Source organism: Nansenia antarctica, assembly GCF_963989245.1.
Source record: "Nansenia antarctica genome assembly, chromosome: 2".
Classification (NCBI taxonomy): domain Eukaryota; kingdom Metazoa; phylum Chordata; class Actinopteri; order Argentiniformes; family Microstomatidae; genus Nansenia; species Nansenia antarctica.
In genome coordinates, this window is record NC_137675.1 from 74,126,438 (window position 1) to 74,152,060 (window position 25,623).

The 25,623-nt window shown below is 43.0% G+C and overlaps 2 protein-coding genes across 2 annotated transcripts; both read left to right on the plus strand.

Annotated features, from left to right (window-relative positions):
- Positions 1-15,036: 15,036 nt before the first annotated feature.
- On the plus strand, positions 15,037-18,211 carry LOC308150589 (GTPase IMAP family member 9; the record flags this gene model as incomplete). The annotated part of the gene is made up of 3 exons (XM_080523404.1): positions 15,037-15,100; positions 15,426-16,205; positions 18,084-18,211. The coding sequence occupies 3 exons, from the start codon at positions 15,037-15,039 to the stop codon at positions 18,209-18,211; spliced, it is 972 nt and encodes a 323-aa protein (XP_080379530.1).
- Positions 18,212-19,915: 1,704 nt separating this feature from the next.
- slc25a17 (solute carrier family 25 member 17) lies at positions 19,916-24,254 on the plus strand. The gene is made up of 9 exons (XM_080522412.1): positions 19,916-20,040; positions 20,271-20,331; positions 20,749-20,815; positions 21,004-21,155; positions 21,401-21,517; positions 22,156-22,304; positions 22,628-22,723; positions 22,831-22,916; positions 23,121-24,254. Exons 1-9 carry the CDS (start codon positions 19,966-19,968, stop codon positions 23,269-23,271), a joined length of 954 nt encoding a protein of 317 aa, XP_080378538.1. The 5' UTR covers positions 19,916-19,965; the 3' UTR covers positions 23,272-24,254.
- The last annotated feature ends 1,369 nt before the right edge of the window (positions 24,255-25,623 follow it).

The window sequence follows — 25,623 nt, forward strand, 5'->3', positions numbered from 1 at the left end:
CGGTAGAAGGTCACCAGTATCTCCTGCTTGCTGTGTTCCTTCCTGAGGACTCTCAGGATGTATAGCCGCTGTTGTGCCTTCTTGATGGTGGCTTTTGTGTTGTCCTTCCAGGTCAGGTCATCCTGCATGTGCACCCCCAGGAATCGGAGGGTTGAGACTCTCTCCACGCTCTCTCCGTCGATGAGCAGGGGCTGGATCTCGGACTTTTTCCTCCTGAAGTCTACGATGATTTCCTGGGTCTTTGACTTGTTCAGCAGCAGGTTGTTAACCTTGCACAGCTTGCTCAGTTGCTCTACCTCATCCCTGTACGCCGCCTCGTCCCCCCCCGAGATGCATCCCACCACGGTGGTGTCGTCTGCAAACTTTACGATGGAGTTGCTGGGGTGGACGGGGGTGAAGTCGTAGGTGTAGAGGTTGTAGAGGATGGGGCTTAGCACGCAGCCCTGGGGGGACCCAGTGCTGAGTCTGAGGGCTGTGGAGGTGTGGGGGCCCACCCGCACCCTCTGGGGGCGGTCGGTCAGGAAGTCCTTGATCCATGCACATATAGAGTGTGATAGACCCAGGTCTAGTAGTTTGGTCACTAGCCTGTCTGGAAGGATGGTGTTGAAGGCGGAGCTGAAGTCTACAAAGAGCAGTCTCGCGTAGCTGTTTCCCCTCTCCTCTTATGATAAAGCATAAACTCTTTATAGCCTAGCCTACTGTTTATAAGCCTATGTATGTTTATTAGCATAAATTCACGTTATAGCATTAACGTTAGCTGGAATTGTCTAATGGCTTATGAAAAATAGTTTATTTGGCTTATATACAACTCTGAGGGATTTCCTGAAATCCAAACCTCCCGCAAAATTCTGACCAATCACAACACTTAGCAAGCGCGTGTTGAGACAGACAGGATGGTGTTGAGACAGGATGGTGTTGAGACAGACAGGATGGTGTTGAGACAGGATGGTGTTGAGACAGACAGGATGGTGTTGAGACAGACAGGATGGTGTTGAGACAGGATGGTGTTGAGACAGACAGGATGGTGTTGAGACAGGATGGTGTTGAAGGGGTATTCAGAACCAGAGCAGTGTGAACACGAATCGTGACCTATTATGTATGATTCGGAACAATCAGAATCGGAACAAATTACAGGTATGATTGCATAAGAGTTGTGAATAGCATACAAGACATGCATACATGCATTTCATTCAATGTATTTTTATTTTCTCTTTTAACTCTCCTGCCTCGCGACTATTACTGGAGGGAGCTACAGTAGATCACATCTCTTGAAATTGACAGAACATTCTGGTTGCAAGTAACCTCAGCATCATTATGAAAGACCCACAGGCAAGCTCATCATCAGGTATGTTATCATGTAAACTCATGAATATTACACTGAACAAAAATATAACACTTTTGTATTTGCTCCAATTTTTAATGAGTTGAAATCAAAGACCTAAGACTTTTTCTACACACAAAAGGCCTGTTTCTCTCAATTTGTGTTCACAAATGTATTTATATCTGTGTTCGTGAGCACTTCTCCTTTGCCGAGATAATCCATCCACCTGACAGGTGTGGCATATCCAGATGCTGATTAGACAGTGTGATTATTGCACAGATGTGCCTTAGGCTGGTCACAATAAAAGGCCACTCTAAAATTTGCAATTTTATCACACAGCACAATGCCACAGATGTCGTAAGTTTTTGGCAGGAATGTCCACCAGAGCTGTTGCCCGTGAATTGAAGGTTCATTTCTCTACCATAAGTCTCCAAAGGCGTTTCCGAGAATTGGAATTGGTAGCTTTGGTGTAGTTTAACTTCTTCAATTGTAAAGTAATGGGTAATTTGGTTAACTACATTTTCTGAGTAGATTCCCCAACACTGATATTTTGTACTAATTCATGAAGATGAAGATGTGGTGGGGAGGGGGAGCAAAACAAAGAGGAAACAAGTGATAAGTGAGAGTGAGGAAGATGAAGAGCAGCCTCGCCCGTCCTCCCTCTGCACCCCGAAACCTAACTGGAGAATCCAGAGTGAGTATAGTCTTCACACTCCATGAGAGGGATTTAGGAATGTCCAAAGGTATCTGAGTTAATGTGTGTGTGCGTCCGTCCTCACTGTGTTTATAAGGTTCTCCTACTGTGGACATCCTGAACCTGTCAAGCTACAACAACCAGCTTCCTGTCACCTGTGGGAACAAAGAGGGCGCACTAGACACAGACAAGCTCAGCAGAGGTTAGTCTAAATGTTATACAGTACTTTGTACAATCTGTTTGAGTTTGCTGTTACACAAAACTCTGTTCTTTTCTTCTATTGTCTTTTTATACACTCTTGAAAAGAACATTTACAGATCATACACACTACCACAGTAAGAAAAGCGTTCCCCATGGGATTCTTTGTGTGCTCCTTTAGTCCATGCATATTGGGGTGACCTGACTTTTGTGTCTCAGGAGAGAAGTGCATTGAGTCTGAAGGAAGCTGGTTTACACCCCCTGAGTTTGAGAAGTTTGGGGGGAAAGACACTTGTAAGAAATGGAAGGCCACCATCTGCTGCCATACATTACCCCTGCAAAGATTGTTTGAGGTGAGAGGGAGAAGGGGATAATGTAATAGGTGTCCTCAGACAATGATAGCTGCATAATTTGCATTTAGCAGCATTTTACTGTAGTTGCATTTTACTGTAATGTATTACATACCATTTCATACCTGACCAAACCTAACAGTTTATGTTGTACTGCAACAGAGGACTACTCAGGATTAAGCAGAATTACTTTTTTTTAATGTAACCATAAGCAATTAAACTCACCCCAGGAGGGACATTTGACATCTCCAGGCTTCAAGCGGAAAAGGAGCCTCAGTGCAAAGGTATGAGACTATTGTTTTATATTTGAAAACAATTAATGTTTTTAATATGGAGGCTTCTGTAATTGTGTATGTCTACCACAGGCTTGTGAGGATTGTTCTGTGTGTGTCCCTGTTGTTTTAGACCAAGAGAGCGCGGATATCTAGTGAAACAGAGAACTCTTCCATAGGTCTGTATTCAGGACAAAATCACACTTTAGCTTTCTGAATCCCTCAAACAGGCTATAATACACTACAATGTATGTACTGTATACACTGTAATGTTATGCAATGTAATGCAATCGGACCTCCCCAAACATGTTTTGTTACAGTAAAGCATCTAATCTGCCTCTCAAATCACACTTAAATCTTTATTGATTGTCCGACTCAGAATCTGAGGAGGAGGACGAATAAGGTGATTGATTACATTTGACTAAGCAAATGAATCATCAATCCACTAGTCGTAGCAGGAAGAGTAATCTAGCTCAGGCCAGGGGCCATTGGGGATAGGGAGAAAGCACATTGTGATATTAGTCAGTAGAGGGGAAGAGGGTTAATCGACCAACGGAAGTAGGAGTAGCTAAGTGCACTTAAAGCAGACAAATATGACAAGAGACAAGCACACCCAAAAAAGATGGCTATACAACTTGATTTGGATCTTTATTTGACCTTTATTTCCCTCCATTTAGTGTTATTACCTGAAAAGCAACATTGATTATTTTCTTCTGTTCATCCGTTTGTCTTGAGAGTGGTGTATTTTTGATATTTGTGACACAGGGATGAAAACACACAGTTTCATCATCCCTGAGTTTCAGGGGAAATGGGATAAGAAATGGAAGCAAATCAGACTGGAAATTCCCCTGCAGAGATGGTTGGAGGTCGAAGGGAGTGAGAGGATCCAGACTCACTGCCCAGCTTCCGCTCCCACCAGGTCGTCCCCTCAAATAAAAGAAAAGGTACTCATAACAGAAATAAGGGAGGATTCAGAAATATAATTTGGTCCGATTCAGACTGGTTCGATTCATAATAATATTACACCTGGACCTGGTTCGATTCATGTTCACACTGTCTCAGTGGTGTGCCGTCAGGGCCAGCAAGGCCTTCTCTGCTGGCCTAAACATCATCAGAATATACATTTTATTTTAATATATTTTTTCCACAAATATGTATTAATGATTCCCCATAGTCTATTCTCTTCATTTCATAGCTTTCCTCTTGGTTGCGCTGCTTCCAGTCTCCGATTGAGATTTGGAGGGCTGGCCTTTATGTTAGAGCTTTTATCCAATCAAAATGTGTTGCTAGGGGGCTCCAAAATCTGCCCAGCCTGCACGCTAAACGGTGCCGCGGATACGACCTGTAACTTAACGTTGGAACGAGAAAACCTGTGGCGTTCCTAGTAAACCTACGTAGATGCGAGCAAAAGCAACAACGGCGCCTGCTGTAAGGCTCAATGATGTCAGCACCCAGCACGTCTTTTGATTGGATACGCACTATTGATACGCACTATTGATACGCACTATTGATATTCACTATTGAGATGTGTAACTATGCCGGTAGATGTGAAACTTTTGAAAGTGCCAGGGAAACGGAGCGCCACAACGAAAGCTTTCGTTGACTGATCGATAATACTGATCGATTGTGTCCTGTTTTTGGGTAAACAATAACTTTCATTTAGGGGACACGATAAAAGCGCCGAGTCCACAAACAGGAAACTACGTTGAGCTTCTTTTTTTTCTGGCTGAAAACAACCCAGATTTACATTACCACCTGTCCACAAACAAAGTGTTTACTGCGACGTCAGGCAAAATACAAAACGACCTGATTTTTGCTATTGCTGAAGTGGGAGAAGAGATCAAAATGGAGATTAAAAAGGCACCCTTTGTCGCTATTATGGTGGACGAGACGACAGACGTGGGTAATGTAGCGATCTTAAAGATGTTAGTTTAACACTCTTCATTGTAAATGCGGATTTATTGATTAAAAATGCTTTGGAAATATTAATATAACTCTGTTGTACTTGTCTGACTATGTTAAGGTGATGCAACGCCCGGTTATACTGTGTTTCTGTCTAGTTTCTAGAGCCATGGCGTCATAACGATGGTATTAAGAGGTAGAATAATTCAGGTAGGAATGTGTCGGACATCACTGAAGGCCTAGGTGTGAAATGCACCGCCCGCCACTGCACTGTCTGCAATCTTGACAGAGCAAATGATCTTCAGGTCTGCTGTGGTTCTGAATATGCCCTCAACATCATGCGCTTGCTAAAAGTTTTGGGATTGGTCAGAATTTGTGTCAATCAACTTTTGAGAACTCTATTCACATTTTCTGACAAAACGACATAATCGTGACCAGGTTATCACAGAGTTTACCCTAAATGTTTACATGCATTGCTAATGAGACGGATTATACAGCTATTGGTATCAGTATAAACTCCTTGCAAACCAATTTATATTAACATGAGGGCAATGTGAAATAGCATTTTGTGTATTCTTAATGGAATCTACGATCCAATATGATCGATTGTCACATCATATTAATCATAAAATGTATTTTGGAGTCAGATATAACGTAATGTTAAGTTGTGTAAGTTGGTCATGTCACATGACCACATGTATGAGTTTGTTCGATCATGTCCATGACTGAAATAATCATTGGGAATAAATGTATGTCTTATGTTTGATCTATTTTCAGTGTTTTATTTTCATATTATATTGTGTGTTTGACAATCAAATGTTGATTGTGTGTTGAAGTTTTGACTGCAGGGTATAGCAATTGAGTTGTATTCGGTTTGTGGGTAACATGCTTACTGCTTAACATTCTTACTGCAAACTAATCGCTCCATGGAGCGATTGGAATCGGACCGAGACCACCTTGTCTAGGCGGACTCGGCCGGCTTGATTTGCTCCGGATCAGAGTGCGATTGCTGTCTTCACATATGCCCAAACAAACCGAATTAGGGAGGAAACACGGACCAACTAGCTAGGTGTGAATCCACCCGAAATAAAAGAAACTACTCAGAGAGAAATAAAAGAAGATAAATAAATAAAAGAAAAGTACTCATATTATTCAACACATGTCAGATTATAACTGTTGCAATTGCTTTTATCAATGTTATTTTAACTTTTATTTTTTTATTTTGGAAGATCTTTTTTCTTGTTTTCAGAATTGTTGATGAAGATTGCCTTGTCTGTTCTGTTCTAGATCAAGAGAGCACTGTTTCCCTCCAACCAATCAGAGAGCTCAGCCACAGGTGGGTAGCTAATCAGATCTTCTGAAGATTAAAATGAATGACAGTATTTGTTTCAATGTAATCCATTATCTGAAACATGGGACCTGTTATTAATGTGTTATGATATGATATGTTATGTTTGTGTGTTGGAGAGAGGGACTATTGTAGCTTCGCTGTTGTTTTCAAGTTTAATATCATTGTTAACTATCATCTTTATTCCAGCATCAGACTTGGAACATGAAGAGGAGGATGAAACCAGCAGGAACGATGAAAAAAAAGCAGAAGATGGAGAAGAGGACATTTTACATGGGAGACAAGAGGGGGACAAGGAGAGGGGTGAGGAGGTGAATGTAGATAAAAGACACGCCGAGACCAACACATTAGATTTAGACCAACACATTAGAGTTATGGAGTCCAAACCTCCTGTCCTCCAGGCCTTCATGGACAATCCCTCTTCCAGAAGAGCCAATGATATGGACACATTAGATAGACTTATGGAGTCCAAACCTCCTGCCCTCCAGTCCTTCATGGACAATCCCTCTTCCAGAAGAGCCAATGATATGGACGAGCAGACGGCCCATCCTCGGTGGTTAAACTTTGGTTTGTATTCATTATCATTTATAATATTCTAAGAAGCTCCTGAAGATAAGACACCAAGAACATTGTGTTCATTTATGAGAGGGCAAACCGGGACCTGGTGACCCATATATTATTATCTCTGTGAGTTTGAAAAAGGCATGTAATATGAAGCTTTCACATGTATTCTCAATAACATCTTAGAACATCTGTCCCCAGTCAAAAGGGAGAATGAGGAGGAAGAAGTGAAGATTGAGCAGGAAAGAGAAGAGGAGGAAGAGGAGAAAGAAGTTGTGGTGAATGCAGCTGAAGGAGATCACCATTGTCAAGATGATGTTGACATGTCAGGCTTTGAAGGCAGCAGTCTGGCTGTCACCCGTGAGGACGCCAACGAGATTATTACTGACATGCCGCAGCCCAACTCCTCTTCCCAATTCTCTCAGAGCCCTGTGTCCCATCGTGTTCCCTCCCAGCCTAAGCGCGTTTGTAGACCCAATGTCCGCAGCTTCCCCCCAAACCCGGTACATCGCATCAGGGCAGACACCCGGGAGAGGAGACGAGAGAGGAGGGAAGTTCTCATGATCAATACCCAACGTAGGAACGCCAGGGCTGCGGAGCTGCTCTCCTCCAAACTGGACACAGTCATTGCCCTGCTGCAGAGGCTGGTTGACAGGAAGTGACCTCGGTAGACTAGCGAGGAACTAGAGGTGGAAAGACAAGGCTGCCGCTTCTCTGCCCGAAATCTAGGTGTAATTGCAGTATACAGAGTAGATTGTCCTACAAAGACATTTAGATTTAGTAATCTAAAAATGAATTAGACCCCAATACTTTCTTTTATCAATTGTTTTCTTTTTCTTTTACTACTAGATCTTTTCAGTTTGTAAAGCGTCTTTGAATGTCTAGAAAAGCTCTATATAAGTCTAATGTATTATTATTAGTATTATTATTATTATTATTATTATTAAGGCTGAAAACACCTACCTATTCATGCTGAGGGGATACTGAGGGCATGGGCGTCACAGCCATTATATGACTTGTCCCACCCACTTTAAAAATAAAATACTAGTTTGGACCAGCCCCCCACTTTTACCATGTTTTTACCAAAGAATCAAAAATCAGGGTCTATCCACTCGGCGCTATTTTCAGAGCCCTGTGTCAGTGCTTCATTATCTAATCCATTCCACTTGCTTATTGAGAGACTGCCCAAATCAATGAAATTCCATACCACATTTTCACTGCTACCTTGAACCCAGGCAGATTCTCACATAGCATGTACACACACACACACACACACACACACACACACACACACACACACACACACACACACACACACACACATACACACAAGCGCGCCACTAACATTAGCTAGTCATTGATGCCAGGCGGCTAAGTTACGGTGGGTCACACTGGCAACACCAAATGTTCAATAAATTGTTAACTTACACTCAAATTTTAGGTTTTTAGGTTAGTTTTTAGGAGCTTTCTTTATGTTACCATTGTTACTTTGATTTATACAGTGCTCATAGTTTAACCATTTACATCTGGTGTATGTTGCTTCCCGTTTCCCCAACGAGCTAGGGTTTGTAACAAGTGTGTGTAAACAAAGCCACCAAGATAACCACAACATAATCTAGCTTTGAGACACAGGCCTCAGGTCCTGCTCCCTAGTAGTGGAAATGATTGGAAGATGAATGTAGTTTATTGGAGAATACATAGAGGCGCTTTGATTACACCTCTCCACTTTACTCACTGATTTGATAACATTAAAGAAATTCATTTAACATAAATTGCAATTTCAAATTGTCCTTGACTCCTTTCAGTGAACAATTCATTCATTCATTAATTCATTCATTCATTCATTCATTCATGTTACAGCGGTCGCCCCCTTCTCCCAGGCCCCATCGGAGCGCAAATTAAAATCATGGAAAAAGAAAGGCATAACGACAAACAAATAACATCTAATAACATAACATTGGCAGACAACTGCCGTGAATCGCGTATGTTGATACAAAGACACTTTTTTTCAATACACAGACATGCGGCCATATCTATGGGGGTGGTTGCAGGCACAACAGCCAGTAAAACGGAAGGGAATACACCCCCCACACCACTGGAATACACTCGCAAACAAGCTAAGTTTGCTAACAAATTAATTTTAAATTATTTTTTCTCATGCTAGTATAGCCATATAAAAGTATTAAACCACCTGTTAAAAGGCACCAGCATGCCAGAAATGACATTTGGGGGGCCCTCCCTGTTAAATTGGACCCACCCACATTAATACTGTTGCTGATAATCCAACGCCCATGTCTGAGGGGATACCTAGCCATGTTGAGGGGATGTTTGCAATGCAGGAGCCATGAAGCCATGAATTTGTGAAGCTGTTGTCTATGGGGTGGGTAAACTACAACAGTACTATTTTGACTTATTGTAAGTCGCTTTAGATAATAAGTGTTGTGTGTTTTATAGTGGAATTATGTTGCGGTTGTTAATCCTATCATGGATTTGGAACACATTTGGAAGTCATTTTTCAGATCAGGTGACTCTCATGTGACTCTCACTCTGTGTGTGTGTGTGTGTGTGTGTGTGTGTGTGTGTGTGTGTGTGTGTGTGTGTGTGTGTGTGTGTGTGTGTGTGTGTGTGTGTGTGTGTGTGTGTGTGTGTGTGAGAGAGAAAGAAAACAAATCTATGAGTCACATTAGCCTATTTCTTTTTCAGCTTTGCACTAAATCACAGTCACACCTCCCAGGGTGGGTTGCACCTTTGTCCCCAATAAGGCACGGCAAGTTTATTTGTATAGCACATTTCATACGCTTTACATACAAAATACAACAAGAGGAGAATAGTAAGAAAATAAAAGTGACAAGAGTCATTCAATCATAAAGAAGAGGGGGGGGGGGGGGGTGTCAATAAAGAAAACGGCTGACAGTGTAGCTCCAAGCTCCAACCTAGCTCCAACCAATCCATTACACAGAAGTCACAGGTAAAGTTGCAAAGTAGGATTTTCTTTTTTAATTTCATTTATTTCTTCACTCCCTTACAGTTTTACTTTCATTCTTTCGAGTTATCTGGCAAGTCACTGTCCAACATATCAGCCGGTAAGTTTCGTTTTTAATGATTTCTTGTCAAAAGAAAACTGATCTGATTATTATTTTTTAAAATAGCGGAACTTCGATGTGCGTGTGTGCAAGTCAGGTCAAACCTTTGGACGATTTCTGGGAAATAACATTTAAACTGTAAACTCATGATATATTTAGGTATTCAACAATAGTATTTGCATGGAAAAACAAATATACATCTCAAAATCACTCTAAAACGTCCGTTTATATTCTTGAAATAATGATTTTGATTTCTCGCTACGCTTCCTGTTTTCTTCCCGTTCGCCGGTGTTGTGTCACTCGCTCCCCCCCAGATTCTCATTCCCCTCGCTTCCTTTCAATACAATTTAAATTGTACAAGTTCAATACAATAGTTTACAGTAATACATTTATGTAGGCCTATTAGATTATGTATTAATATTATTATTATTATTATTATTATTAATAATAATAATAATAATGTACGCTATAACGTGATAATAATGAACTAGAGCACTTAAATACGTAATAGTGAGGTTTTTTTCTCCCGAAAGGGGGGGAGATATTCTGAGTTTAAAGTCAGGATTTCTGAGAAAAAAAGTCTGAATTAATTAGGACCTGAATGCTCTTATCACGTTGTACTTTGGAATTGAATTTAGTAATTATTATTTGTCTATTGGCTCAAAATCAATAGCCTTGATAGATTCAGTTTATCGTAAGAGTGCCAGAGTGTATTAGGACCTCGGGTAGAGCAGACGACGTGTCCGTCGCAGTTCCACAATACACAACACAACACAGGGTCAATTAATTTGATAATCTGTTGTATCACATCTATAGTTGCAACACGAATATGGCGTCAGGAGATGCATCCAACGATAGCCTTGCATTTGGCCACTTCCCGGTGGACAAATAATTTCCTTATTAATAAATCCAATTCCAAAGTACAACTTGATAAGAGCATTTATGTCATACATTTTAACCAGTAGGACCAATAAACACTAAACTGACTTTTGTTCATGTCATACACTTTAACCAGTAGGGACAATAAACACACATTTTACTTTTTAAATAATAATGTAATAATAAATAATAAAATAAAACAATAAATTCTTCTCAGAAGTTAATTCTGACTTTTTTCCACATACATTATTGACTTAAAACACATTATTTAATAATAATAATTTTGACAACCTCTTGGTACCCTAGAAAGCACATGCTTGTAGTTACAACAGAGAACAATCATATATTTTAGGTTGTAAACGTTAGACGAACACATTGCAATGCTAAGTGTATTCAAGAGCATTTTCCCCCATATGGCTATTTATTTTATTTTATTTTAGTCAGACATGAGCTTGCACAGCTACATAAAGAAAGCATTGAGATCTCTTGCTATCCGGTTATTTGTATAGAGACCCAGCTAATAATATTATTACTTCATATACTGTATATGACTGCCATATATAGGCCTAATAGACAGATTGGAGTAGTCTAGGATTACATTTACATTTACATTTATTTTTTTGGGCATTTAGCAGACGCCTTATTCCAAAGCGACTTACAATCAATAGATTTGAATACTAAGCATGTGAATCAGCAATCCACCATTCGTTGCAGGAAGAGTAATCTAGCTCGGGCCCGGGGCCACTGATAGAAGAAAAAAACCTTCTCCCTATCGCCTTCTACTAAAACTTTTTTTTCTTTTTTTTTTTTCTGGAGAAACTGAGAAACAGTACAAGGGCAATAGAAGTTCTTAGGGACACAGTAGAGGGGAAAGCGGGTGTCTTTAGGAGACGTAGTGGTGAGGGTCAGAAGATGTCTCAGGAGGAGCAGTTAAGATGTAACCTGAAGAGATGGGTCTTCAGTCTACGACGGAAGATGGGTAGTGACTCAGCCGTTCTGACGGCTGTGGGGAGCTCATTCCACCAGCGGGGAGCCAGTGTTGTGAAGAGACGTGATCGGGCAGCCCGACTGCTGTGTAGAGGAGGTGGGGCCAGTCGGCCAGCCGAGGTGGAGGAGCGGAGTGAGCGGGCAGGGGTTTGGGGGGGTTACCATTTCCTTCAGGTAGGCAGGGGCTGTCCCTTTAGCTGCCTGGTATGCAAGCACCAGGGTCTTGAATCTGATGCGAGCTGCTATCGGGAGCCAGTGCAGGGTGCGAAGGAGAGGGGTGACATGCAAGTATTTGGGGAGGTTGAATACCAGCCGGGCAGCAGCATTCTGGATGAGCTGCAGAGGTCTAATGGCTGAAGCGGGGAGCCCAGCCAGGAGTACATTGCAGTAATCCAGGCGGGAGATGACCAGTGCCTGGGTCAAGAGTTGCGCTGCCTCTCTGGTAAGGAATGGTCGTATCCTTCTGATGTTGTAGAGGAAGAATCTGCAGGAGCGAGCCGTTGCTGCAATGTTCTCCGCACAGGATAGTCGGTTATCCAGGATCACTCCAAGGTTCTTGGCTGTCAGGGAGGGGGTTACAGTAGAGTTCTGATGTGTGATGGAGAAGTCTTGGAGAGGGCAGGCTTTCCCGGGGATGAAGAGGAGCTCGGTCTTGTTAAGATTGAGCTTGAGATGGTGGTCAGCCATCCAAGTTGAAATGTCAGCGAGACATGCTGAGATACGGGTTGCCACGTGTACATCAGACGGGGGGAAGGACAGGAAGAGTTGAGTGTCGTCTGCGTAGCTGTGGTAGGAGAGCCCATGTGAAGAGATTACCGAGCCAAGAGACTTGGTGTAGAGGGAGAAAAGTAGGGGCCCTAGGACAGAACCCTGGGGTACTCCAGTGGAAAGGGTTCGTGGAGAAGACAGCGATTCTCTCCAGGTCACCTGGTAGGAGCGGCCCGCCAGGTAGGAAGAAAACCAGGAGTGTGCGGTGCCAGAGATGCCCAGGTCTGAGAGGATGGAGAGAAGGATCTGGTGATTGACTGTGTCGAAGGCAGCAGACAGGTCAAGGAGAATGAGAACAGAGGAGAGGGAGGAAGCTTGGGCAGAGTGGAGGGCTTCCGTGACAGCAAGGAGCGCAGTCTCAGTGGAATGCCCAGCCTTGAAGCCGGATTGGTGGGGGTCTAAGTGATCCATCTTCCGGAGATAGTCAGTCAGTTGTTTAGATGCCGCGCGTTCAAGGGTTTTGGAAGGGAAGGAGAGAAGGGATACAGGTCTGTAATTGTGGACAGATGATGGGTCAAGGGTAGGTTTCTTGAGGAGAGGCTTGACTCTGGCTATTTTGAAGGCCGCTGGGACAGATCCTGGGGATAGGGAGGAGTTGATTAGGGTGGTACGGTAAGGAAGGATAGGAGATGGATTGGAGAAGGGGGGAGGGGATGGGATCAAGAGGGCATGAGGTTGCCCTTTGATGTGATAAGTGTGAGAATCTCATCGGGGGAGAGGGGGGAAAAAGATGACAATCCAGAGACCGAGTGTCGAGGAGAGAGTTTGGAAGGGGTGTTAGCATTGTTAGTGGGAGGAGGGAGAGGTGAGGGGGGAAAAGGTGTTGCTGATGTCGTCCACCTTTTTTTCAAAGTAGGTGACAAAGTCATCGGCGGACAGGGAGGAAGGAGGAGGGGGAGGAGGTGGATTAAGGAGTGAAGAGAAAGTGGAGAACAGTTTTCTAGGATTAGAGGCAGAAGAATGTATTTTGAAATGATAGTAGGATGCTTTAGCAGCTGATGCCGAGGAGGCGTAGTTGGCAAGGAGAGAGTGATAGAGGTTAAGGTCATCAGAAAGGCCAGTTTTTCTCCATTTCCTCTCAGCTGCTCTGAGCTCTAGTCTACAAGCATGTAGCGTTTCAGAGAGCCAGGGAGCTCGAGGAGAGGATCGAGCTGGCTTCAGGGTTAGTGGACAGAGGGTGTCGAAGGATGAGGTGAGAGCGGACAGGAGGGTTGAGGATGCCGCATCAGTGGATAGAAGGGAGAAGGATTCGACAGAGGGTAGGGAGGATAGGACAGAAGAAGAGAGGGTGATGGGGGACAGGGTACGTAGGTTACGACGAGAGGGTCTTAAGTGGTTAGAGGCTGAGAGGGAAGAGGACGTTTTGAGGGGAAGGGAGAAGGATATAAAGTGGTGATCAGAAACTGGAAGAGGGGTAACGGTAAGGTTGGACGTGTGGGAAGATCTGGTGAAGACAAGGTCGAGCTGATTGTCTGCCTTATGAGTCGGAGGAGAGGGGGACAGGGTAAGGCCGAAGGAGAGGAGAAGGTCAAGTACTCCAGATGAGAGAAGCTTCTCAGATTGGAAATTGAAGTCACCTAGTAGTACGAGCGGAGTGCCATCATCAGGGAAGGAGCTGAGAAGGCCATCCATCTCGCCTAGGAAGTCACCGAGCTGGCCTGGGGGGCGATAGATGACAACAATGTGGAGTTTGACCGGGGAGGAGACGAAAGCAGCATGAAATTCAAAGGAGGATATAGACAAGTGTGCCAGGGGAAGGACAGTATGTGACCACTTGGGCGAGATGAGTCCTGTGCCTCCCCCTCGACCAGAGGGTCTAGGGGAATGAGAAAAGGAGTAGGCGGCAGAGAGGGCTGCCGGTGTAGCTGTGTTTTCTGGTGTGATCCAGGTTTCAGTGAGAGCAAGGAAATTGAGGGCCATAAGAGATGCATAAGCTGAGATAGCGTCAGCTTTCCGGACCGCCGACTGGCAATTCCAGAGACCGCCTGCGGCGATAAAGTCATGGTCAGTAGAAAAAGGTGGGTAGATGAGATTGGAAGGGTTGCGAGGGGGGGTGTAGCATCTAGGTGTCCTCCTGAGTGTCAGAAGAACAGGAATAGGGAGAAAGCACATTGGGATATAGGTCCGTAGAGGGGAAGAGGGCTAATGAACCAACAGAAGTAGGGGTAGCTAAGTGCACTCAGTAGACCGATGTGCCAAGAGAAGACAGCAACACTACAAACACTGGAAGAGAAGGTACTAAGTACCCTGGCTTCCTCTCAGGCCTTCCTCGATGGACTCCCACAGATAGACTCCCTTGTCTTATCCCTTGGATTAGAGTTCGGGGAAATATCGTTGTTCTTCTTAAACAGCAGATCCTGGTTATTATGGAATTTTAAGTTCATGTGAGGTAGTTCTAATGGGAATCGGATAACGTTAAGGACCCCCAACCCTAACCGGCGCAATAGCCTGGCGAAAAGTTTACAGACCCCCTGACCCCACATATGCACAGTAGTTGTGAGGTCCGCTTAGGCTGATCCTTTATTCATACATTTGGTGGATATGGATAACTTTATTTCCTCCTTTTCCTGTTTCACTTTTACAGACTGACACTAGACATTGTTGTTTTTTATGGCATTGACTGGCTAATGGTGATTTAATCTTGATTTTGAATACAGAAAACTGTTTCCTACCATGACTCCGGAGAACGTTCAATGGATGGAAAATGATGTTGATCAAGAGGCCCAACCCAATGACCGTAAGTGGGTTTTAAACCACTTTTACTAAAATGTTGTTGTTAAATTGTTGGCCTATTCATTCAGTGTTTTCCATCGTAACCAATCCAAAAATACATTGGTGTGTAAAGAATGGTTTATTGCCTTTGATTGGCATCATGAGGTTTAATTTTCTATAATTTATAATAATTAGATTTGAAATCATAGTATGTACATATTATGTAGGCCTACATATACATAATATATACATACTATATTATGTCAATTATAAATCTATTAGTCTCTATAGTAAAACATTATCCTCATAGCCATCACTCATTAATTTCCCTTCTTAACATTGCAACACAGGTGTGATGAAGGAATGGCGGATCATACTGCTGGGGAAGAGTGGGGCTGGTAAAAGCGCCTCTGGGAACACCATCCTGGGACGACGAGAGGCGTTTAAATCTGACATGAGGCTTGCCAGGGTCACCCAGTACTGTGTGAAGGAGCAAGGGATCATCGATGGCAGACCCATCAGCGTGATTGACACCCCAGGACTGTTTGAGACCGACCGTAAAGAGGAGGTGATCGTCAGGGAAATCCTCAAGTGTGTCAAGCTGCAAGGGCTTGGGCCTCATGTATTTGTGTTGGTGGTTCCCGTGGGAAGGTTCACCATGGAAGATCAGGAGACCAACAAGTTGATCGAGGCCATGTTCGGCCCAAGGGTCTGGGACTACACCATCCTACTGTTCACCCATGGGGACCGTATGGAGGGCAAGACGCTGAACGAAATCATCGCTAACAGTGATGAGAACCTCCGCCGCTTCATCCGCAAATGCAGCGGCGGGTTCCTAGTCTTCAACAACAAAGACATTGACAACCAGGAGCAAGTGGCCAAGCTGCTGGAGAAGGTAGAAATTCTGGTGGCCATCAATGGAGAAGGTCATTACCGCACAGCGTTTTACCCAGCACAAGAGAGGAAGATCAGGGAGGAACAGGAGAGGATTCTGGCAGAGAAAGATACAGAGATTGCACAGAAAGAGAGGCAGCTAAAGGACAAGTACGAAGGTGAGGAGCTAGAGAAGAAGAGACGGGAGCTCTGGAGGAAAGAGGAGGAGGAGGCCAGAAAGAAAGCAGAGAAGTCCAGTCAGTACAGTCGAAAATTCCAAGTTTTCACATTCATATTTGCAATAGTAATAGGAGAACTCGTAGTAGGGTGTGGTGTTGGAGCGAATGTGGGGATCGGGGGGGTGATCGGGGGGTTGATGAGGGGGTTGATTGGTGCAATTTATATTTTATATTTACATTTGAAAGGCAAGCAGTCTCTGCATAGAGTGAAAGGGGTTAAGGCTGAATAATTGTCTGTAAAAATTGTCTGTAGGGCTGTCAATGTTAACCCGTTAACGATCGCGGTTAATTTGGAAACCTTAACGCAGTAAGACATTTTAAAAAGATGTGAATTAATTTAATCATATTACCATAAATTCATATGACCATGAATCATAACTTCTACTGACATGCGTGGCAAACGCCTGTAGAGGGGTTTCAAGTGATTGATTTGTTTACTGGATTATAATGAGACAGTCTTTGGTTACATTCGTGACCACTTGTCATGTTTACATGTATACACGCTAATCACCACCACTTAAGTGGTGTTCTGTCCTTTGTCACAGATGAATGAACATCCTGTTTGCGGTCTAATCGACACAGCTTTTTGAATGAAGGCTTCATATGTGGACCAGGAATATCTAAGCAATGTAATGTAGCTAGCGAACAGAAGTGGGGAAAAAACGTCAGATCAGATATATAAATGGGTTATTTTGATAACTTTGACACATTTTGGGAATATATATGGTTACTTTCTCACCTGAAAACATATAAAAATGGAGGATTTAAAATCTTTGCTGCCGACCGGTGCGAAATGCATTCTGGAAGGCAGTATGCATACTGCAGTAAACGGTCGGCTGGTATTGGCATACTTATTATGAATTTAGTAGGCAGTATACAGTATATACTCATTGAGTATGCTAGTATGCAGTATGCTAGTATGCCATTTCGAACACAGCCAACTTTCCTACTTCCTTGTTGAACTGCAGTGAAAGTTGGAACAGCGCCACAAAACCAACGAGTGATCGAAGATATAATACATTATATTTATAGTATTATCAGTGCAGTATCTGTGCAGTCTGGCAGTTAAGTGCAATTCTGACTGCATAGCTTGAGACTTTTTTACTTACAAATTAAGAGATTCTAATCTTATTCAGAAATCATCCCCCCAAAAAAGATTCCTCTAACCAGTTTGTCATGCATTTCTTTATTCCAACACCACACATGTTTTTGTTTTATCCCCCCCCCTCCCCCCGAAAGTAAATACTAGTATTTTAAACTTGTGATTAATCATGATTAATCTGATTAATTTCAGAATATTATTGTGATTAACTTGATTAAAAATGTTAATCGATTGACAACATTTCAATTCAATAATAAAAAAAGAACAATCTGTGTGTATTAGATTGAGATATTCTTCTGTTTTGTTTATTGATTTGAATAAAATAAAGAATATTCACCAATTCAAAGTGTGGCACTGATTGCATTTACTAACATGATGATAATTAACATAATAACAACAACAGAATTTAAGAGTATTAAAAGTATTTAATTTATTAATTCCTGCTGTTAGAGGGCAGAATCAGTGTGATTTATTTTTGCTTAAATGCATATGATGTTGAGCATAAACCTTCCCTTACACATGGGTGGTACTTTAGGGATGATGAAATAGCTCTTGAAGCAATTCTCTGGAATCTTGTCCGACCGGTAAAACCCAAACGCCCAAACACATTCAGCAGTCTGACAGCTTTTAAAAGACAGACACAGACATAGGCAAGAGAGGCAGAGATCAGCCAGCTACAGTTCATAGCACCTAAGAGGCAATATTCAAGACTGTCAATGTAATGGTAATGCAAGTCTCTTTTTGAGTTGTATCATCAGGGTGTATCCCCAGCGTTCACCCTGTTATACCAAAAGGATCTTCTTGGAAGCACCAACAGTGGGTCAACATAGGACTAGACACTAGACTCTTCCAACAGCTGCTGGGAATTCTGGAACGTCTGGAATCAAGAAGAGGACCCTCAACCTCAACCAACGGAGACTAAAACCAGTGGAGATTAAACACATGACAGGGAACACATGACATGGGACATTATGAGATGTCACAGGGAGCTTGTTGAAGCTATGCTGCTTGTGGTGGGAGCTCTCTCTGTGGGAACATGGGCACTACTGGGGGACGTGGAGGCGAGCCTAGTAGAGGCAGGGTCAATGGCACCAGGAGGGCCACTGGACTACCATGGTTGTGTGGAGCTGGTGCTGCAAGCCACAGCCAGAGGGAGCGCCAACGGGCTAGTCAGAGGGGTAGCTGCACTCCTGACAGTATGGATAGCAGAGTTTCTGTCTGCATATAAGGGTCTGGTTGCATCAGTACTCCAGATCCCTCTCTTGGGGTTACTCATAGGAGCAGGGTTTGGCATTTCAGAGGGCGTAGTGCGGGTGTCAGAGCTCTCCGAGCCTGGGACACTGTGGGAGGCAGTGGGGAATGGTCTGAGAGGGGCTGAGGTGGGAGCTAGGGTGGCTGCTCTGAGTGGGGTGCCCATCGGGGGCATTATGTGCATCCTGGCAACTGTAGCAATCCGGAACGTGGTGAAGGGCGGCAAGTTCAGGATGGCTCCTCTCCTCACTGCCACAGTGATCGTGGGGGCTGCCACCATGGTGCTGACCTTGACCCCTGGCTGCATGGCCACAGGAGCCTTGGTAGGGTCCATCCTTGGGACTGAAACTGGAAGGGACCTCAGGATTTTGGGAGCTATAGGGGTGCTGCTGAGTTTGGGGTGGTGGTATATTGGGTTGGGGTGGCTGAGTAGTGTATCCACATTGAGGCACATGTCCTCCAGACCCATGCTAGGTGGGTTAGTGAGCGCTACAGTGGCTGGGGTGGGAATCGTATACTTGGGCTTACCCCTCCAGTCGTTCTCAGGCCTTGTCAGTGTGCCATTGGGGGTTGCCTTGGCCTATCTGTACAGGAAAGGTGGAGAGGCTGTCTGTAAAGCCCTTGCTGAGGTCGTAGATAAGCTGTTTGGAGCCATAAACTTCAACACACATTATGGACATGATGAGAGACTAGTGGATGTATTTAAATAAATAGAGATGACTCTCAATGATTGATACAGATACACATTGACAACTTAAAAATTATAATCTGATAGATGTATGTGACTGATTGATTGCCTTGATTGATTATTGTATAGTATATACAGTGGTCACATCTGTGTGCGGGTTATATAACAAATGTAATAAAGCTTCTGTACTGTGTGAAAGTGGAGTATACAAGTGTGTAAAGGATGTACAATATATATTTAATATATAGTGATTTGCACTGTGGCCAATGGTATGGGCGGAATAAAAGGCCAGTAAAAGTTGTAATTATGCAGTGACCCATGATATGACAACATATTCGTTCTACAGACTCTTCCGGGTGTTTGTTGCAATACATTTACCGCGGCGCCTAGTTTTTGCGGTATAAGCCAATATATATTTCATATACAGTGTTGTGCATTGGCTGTATTTATTTGACTTAATTAATTTCAGTTAAATATAATCAAATATGAATCATTGTTAATGTTTAAGACGATGTTTTTCATAAATCATGAATAAATACAGATTCATCCGTTTTTATTACTTTGGGACTTTTATTTGGAAAATGTTCGAAATTCCGCGGCACCGGAAGTACTTCTTTAATGTGTCTGCAAAGACTGAGGAGCTGTTTACTTAAAAGTAACACTTTTTGGCAATCTTCCGCTTTGTCGGAAAAGGGCAATAAGCGGAGCAATTGCATATCCATTCATACTTCAATAAAATGGGTTCTGAAGACTATAGATTTGTCGAAGTGTTCTCGTATGAAAGCTTAGTGCACGCCGTCGCTGGAGCTATGGTAAGTAAACTTTGTTTATGATGTATTCGCGTTCATTTTCATAAACTTCTAAACTACTGCATTCTAACATTTGTGACATAGTGTTTCAGTCAATTTCTAGAGATAGCTTCTAGAGATATAGTTAATATCCGCAACATTGTAGCCATAAATATGTCATCATAATGTTAGCATAACAGTCTCCGTAACAGCCTGAAGAAGCTGTCAGTGATCTACTGTATACATGTGTTTAGGGGAGTGTGACAGCAATGTCCGTTTTCTTCCCGCTGGACACAGCGAGACTACGGCTCCAAGGTACCTTTCTTTTCCTTTGATGCCATCCTGAATTGAGAAAACATTATACTGTGCTTTTTGCCTTTTCGTTCATATTAGTACTACTTCGCCTAGTACTTCCCTGGTCAATGTGATGATCACTCTTTAACCTTTGCATTACTGATGTTTACAATACTACCTTTGCACATAGGCTACTGTATATTGCACATCTGCACATTACATACTGTACATAAGCTACCGTAACTGTATATACCTCTAAACTACTGTATATGCCTTACTGTACCTATCACGACCATTGTCATGTTTTTTATATCATGTTCTTATATCACTATTTGCACTTCTGGCTAGATGCTAAACTGCATTTCGTTGTCGAGTACTTGTACTCTGCAATGACAATAAAGTTGAATCTAATCTAATATACTGTTCCTCTAATTACAGTGGATGAGAACAGGAATGCCAAATCCACCCCTGCCATTCTGGCAGAGATTGTCAAGGAGGAGGGGATGTGAGTAAACTTACTCTTACTCACACTGTATTGTAATTCATGTCTGTCACACTTGTCCTATATTTACTTGTCTTGTCTATGTGTTCAGCACAATTAAGGCCATGTAAGTGTTTTTATGACGTTTTACACTTTTACATCCGTACAGAATCACCAGATGTTGTTTCTCTCATCCTCTATCCCCTTTGCAGGCTAGCGCCCTACAGAGGTTGGTTCCCAGTGATCTGCAGTCTCTGCTGCTCCAACTTTGTCTACTTCTACTGCTTCCATAGCCTGAAGGCCAGCCGACTCAGGGGACACAAGTCTACCCCAGGCAGTGACCTGCTCATTGGCATTGCTGCAGGTACCTTACACACTCTTAAGTCCCAGGCTGAGACACTTTTGATACCACTAACCACTAACATTTGTGAATTCATATCTGTCTATCAATTCTCTCTCTTTGTTCAGGAGGGATTCAGCACTTATACATATTCATATCTGATTCTATCCATTTCTCTCTCTACCCGCTGTCTCTCCATATTCCTCTCTCTCTCTCTCTCTCTCTCTCTCTCTCTCTCTCTCTCTCTCTCTCTCTCTCTCTCTGTGCAGGTGTAGTGAATGTTCTTGTGACCACTCCTCTCTGGGTGGTCAACACCAGGCTCAAGCTCCAGGGGGCAAAGTTCCGCAATGCAGACATCCGTCCCACCCACTACACTGGCATTATGGGTAAAGACAGCATTGCGAGTTGGAGATAGTGATGCTGTCACATTGGTCCCCGCCTCCTTTCTAGTACGCATACTTGTCTACGTTAAGGGTAGACTCTGGGATATGACGTCACCCCTGTGAAAACAATAACTTATTTAATTTAATTTACTATATAGTCAACCCTAGTTTACTATCTGTGCAGTATAGTACAGTGGATTGTGTACATAGCCTTTATTTATGTAAACCAGCTCCTTACCTTCTTGTGATTTTATGCTTTTTCTAAAATGTGTATTTTTTTTTTCCTTTCCTAACACCAGGGGAGCCACCCCTCCTAAATTTCGTTGTTTGGTACCTGTACTGTAGCAATGACAAATAAAGTCCATTCCATTCCATTCCATTCCATTCCAATAAAGTCCATTCCATTCCATAGTAAACAGCTGTCTGGGTGACAACCAAAGATACTTGAAGCCTAACGGTGACACTCACAACTGAGCAACAAAAGTCTTGACGCTCTAGTATGTTGCTTCTCAGTTTTAAAAGTCTCTGGCAGCGTCACACCGCTCGTTTCTTTCTATCATGTCATTTCCCCGAGTCTACCTTTAGGCCTGTTATGGAAGGCACAGTCAGAGCTTCTCTCTGTTCTCTCCTCTGTCCCTCAGATGCCTTTGTGCAGATAGTCCAGGAAGAGGGGGTGGGGGCCTTGTGGAACGGGACGTTCCCGTCTCTGTTGTTGGTCCTAAACCCAGCCGTCCAGTTCATGATCTATGAGGGTCTGAAGAGGCAGCTGCGGATGGGGGTGATCCGAGAGGTAAGAGGGGGTGGGTGTTAGTGGAAAGGGAGGTGATGAGCTAGATTGCTGCTTACTGACCCACTGATGAGACCAGATATGTAGAGAGCAGATTAACCTATCCACATGCTTGTAGTTGTTAGGCTAGGCTTATGTGGATAGGCTTATTATGAATTGACTGGCTTGAACTGAAAGGCCCATGTAAACCTCCACCACCTATAATGTTTAGAAGTGGACAGCTCCTGTCTTGGCTTGCCATTTCCACATACAGTCAGAACAGTTAATGGATATTGGACTGTAGCTGGAATGTCATTTGACACATGTTTGTATCTTTGCTACTCTAGCTGTCATCTGTGGAGGTCTTTCTGATTGGTGCCATCGCCAAAGCAGTAGCCACCACTGTCACTTACCCACTACAGACTGTTCAGTCCATCCTGAGGGTAGGTGTGTGTGCGTGTGTGTGTGTGTGTGTGTGTCTGGGGTTGGCCATGTTTGAACTGGAATATGCTCTCTGCTAATTACAGTCTTGTTTATCTTCTGTTTTCAGTTTGGTCAACATAAGCAGCGGCCAGATAGATCCCAACTACTGAGCAGCTTGAGAAGTGTAGTGTATCTATTGATCAACAGAGTAAGGTGGGTTCACACACACACACACACACACACACACACACACACACACACACACACACACACACACCTCTTCTAAAACATGCATTTACACAATATGACTGCCACTCACTATCCAAATTGTACAGTACACAGTATATTACTAGTATATTGCTATACCTTGCTAATGATCAATGCAGTTAACTTGTGTTTGTCTTTTGACCCAACCAGGAAGTATGGCATGCTGGGTTTGTTTAAAGGCCTGGAGGCCAAACTCCTGCAGACTGTCCTCACTGCTGCTCTCATGTTCCTGCTCTATGAGAAGATCGCCAGCAGCACCTTCAGAGTCATGGGAGTGAAGAGGCCTGTGTCCAGCCGCTGATCTGTGAGATCTCACCAACTCTACTGACAGGACCCATTCATACCTGTCTCTTAAGCCTGGTACACACATAAAGATTTTCTAAATCTTAACCATTCTTTATCTGAGAGAGACCCCACACATGAAGATAAAAAATCATGGATTGAACAGTTTTTATCGTATTGTGTGTGGTGTGCTTCGATATTCCCATTACAGCACACCACATACAAAGATCTGTCCTACAACAAAGAGTCTCGTCCCCCAAGCCAGAAATCTCACGAGATCAGGGTAGTAGTACCCTGGCTGACCTGTACGAGGCAGCCATGTGCGACAGGGCAAATAAAGTTCAGAAGAACGAAAAGAAGAAGACGTGTCAGTCAACTTGCTTCTTGATTGGCTACATTCCATTCCACGTCACAATCGGACTCACGAGTTGTCAGTTTCGCCCATACACAAAAGGACTTTTAATACGTTTAATATTTGCGATCGTTGGCCGCTACCATTTTCCGAGCAGATTGTCGGGAGAAATTGACCTCACACCACAGGATGATTTTGTAGGATAATCTTTAGAGCCATCCGATAATCGGGCGTTTTCTGTCCTTGGTCGGAGGGGGGGAAATCTGATTATCTTTGTGTGTACCAGGCTTTAATGTGCCTGAACAAAGCAGCTTGTGTTTAGCTATTTTCTGTATTTATTTTCTGTCATTGACATTTTTGTGAGAGTAAACAGCACTTGTTTCTCTAAGACACCAGATGTAATCAATCTCTGTACATGCTCTTAAAATAATTGTTCTACACTACTAAATGTAATAATTTTTTGTGGTAGTTTGTCAAACTCACTGGGAATGCTTCAATCAATATCCGCAGTAGCGATTGTGTGTCATTGGTGAGTGTATCTGACTTCTATAAGGAATGTATGTATGTATGCATAAATTGTGTGATGTATGCAACACAAGCATGAACTCAGATTCCTTCTGATTGGTTTGAAAGGTAAAGTTAATTAATAAATAAAGAATGATGGAAATAAATGATGCTTCTGCTCAAATTAATGATTTCATATCAACAAGCAACTGTTGCTCTTTTTTTCATCACAGTATTATTTAGGTTGACCAGTAGATGGAGTCACAGCCACACTACTCAAGTACTTGTAGGTGTACAGCAGCACAGAACTAAATGTCTCATCCTAAACAGCAAGGACGGACTCATTGTAATGCTAAGGTAATCCCTCTACCCAAAAAATGCTCATGCTGCCTTTTCTGGCTCGAACAGCAGATCAATCAGCTTGCTACCTGTTATTAGCAAACTGTTGGGAAAAAAAAATATTCGACCAGATACAATGCTATTTCTCTATGAACAATTTAACAAGCAACTACCAGCACTCTAGGAAAGGGCACTCAACCTGCACAGTGCTCAAGATGATTGGCTCAAAGATATTGATCAACAGAATATTGTAGGAGCAGTTCTACTAGACTTCAGTGCTGCCTTTGATGTCATTGATCATCATTTGCTACTAAGGAAACTCAAGTGTTATGGCTTGTATCTGCCTTAGCAGGGATAGAAAGCTACCTAACTAATAGAACACAGAAGGTTCTCTTTAAGGGAAGCCTCTCATATACATATACAGTGTGGGATTCCCCAGGGCTCTTCACTTGGACCACTGCTCTTCTCGATCTTTAGGAATGATCTCCCACTTGCTTGTAAAAAAGCCTGTGTGTCTATATATGAATATGATTCAACACTATGTGTCTTCAACACTACTTGTCTACAGTTACGGAAATCACCTCAGCTCTCAACAAAGAGCTGCAGATAGTATTTAACTAGATCACTGAAAACAAACTTGTCATGAACATATCTAAGACTAAGAGCATTGTATTTGGATCAAAACACTCATTAAGCTATAAACCACAGCTGAATCTGGTAATGAATAATGCTGTTATTGAGCAAGTACAGGAAACAAAGCTTCTTGGTGTAATCTTAGACTGTAAACTAACACGGTCAAGACATATAGACTCACTGGTGCAAACAATGGGGAGAAACACATCTGTAGACAAGAGATGTTTTTGTTTTTTAACACCACATCTGACTAAACATGTCCTGCAGACCCTAGCATCAGGGTCTTATCACAATTAGATGACTGCCCGGTGGTCTGGTCAGGCGCTACTAAAGCAAATCTAGGGAAGCTACAAGTTCAGAACAGAGCAGCTCGGCTTGCCCTGCAGTGCACAATGAGAGCAAATATAAACAACATGCATGTGGCGCAGGAGGTAGAGCCAGCGTCTAATGATCGCAAGGTTGGCAGATCGGTGAGCCCCGGCTGGCCACATGTCGAAGCATCTTTGGGCAAGATACTTAACCCCAATGAGCGGGCCAGCGCCT

Excerpts from the sequence above, each read along its gene's own strand:
- slc25a17 (XM_080522412.1), top strand. The coding sequence starts at position 19,966 with ATGGGTTCTGAAGACTATAGATTTGTCGAAGTGTTCTCGTATGAAAGC. Across the intron at positions 21,518-22,155 it reads CCACTACACTGGCATTATGG|ATGCCTTTGTGCAGATAGTC; the intron begins GTAAAGACAGCA and ends TCTGTCCCTCAG. Across the intron at positions 22,917-23,120 it reads CTATTGATCAACAGAGTAAG|GAAGTATGGCATGCTGGGTT; the intron begins GTGGGTTCACAC and ends TGACCCAACCAG.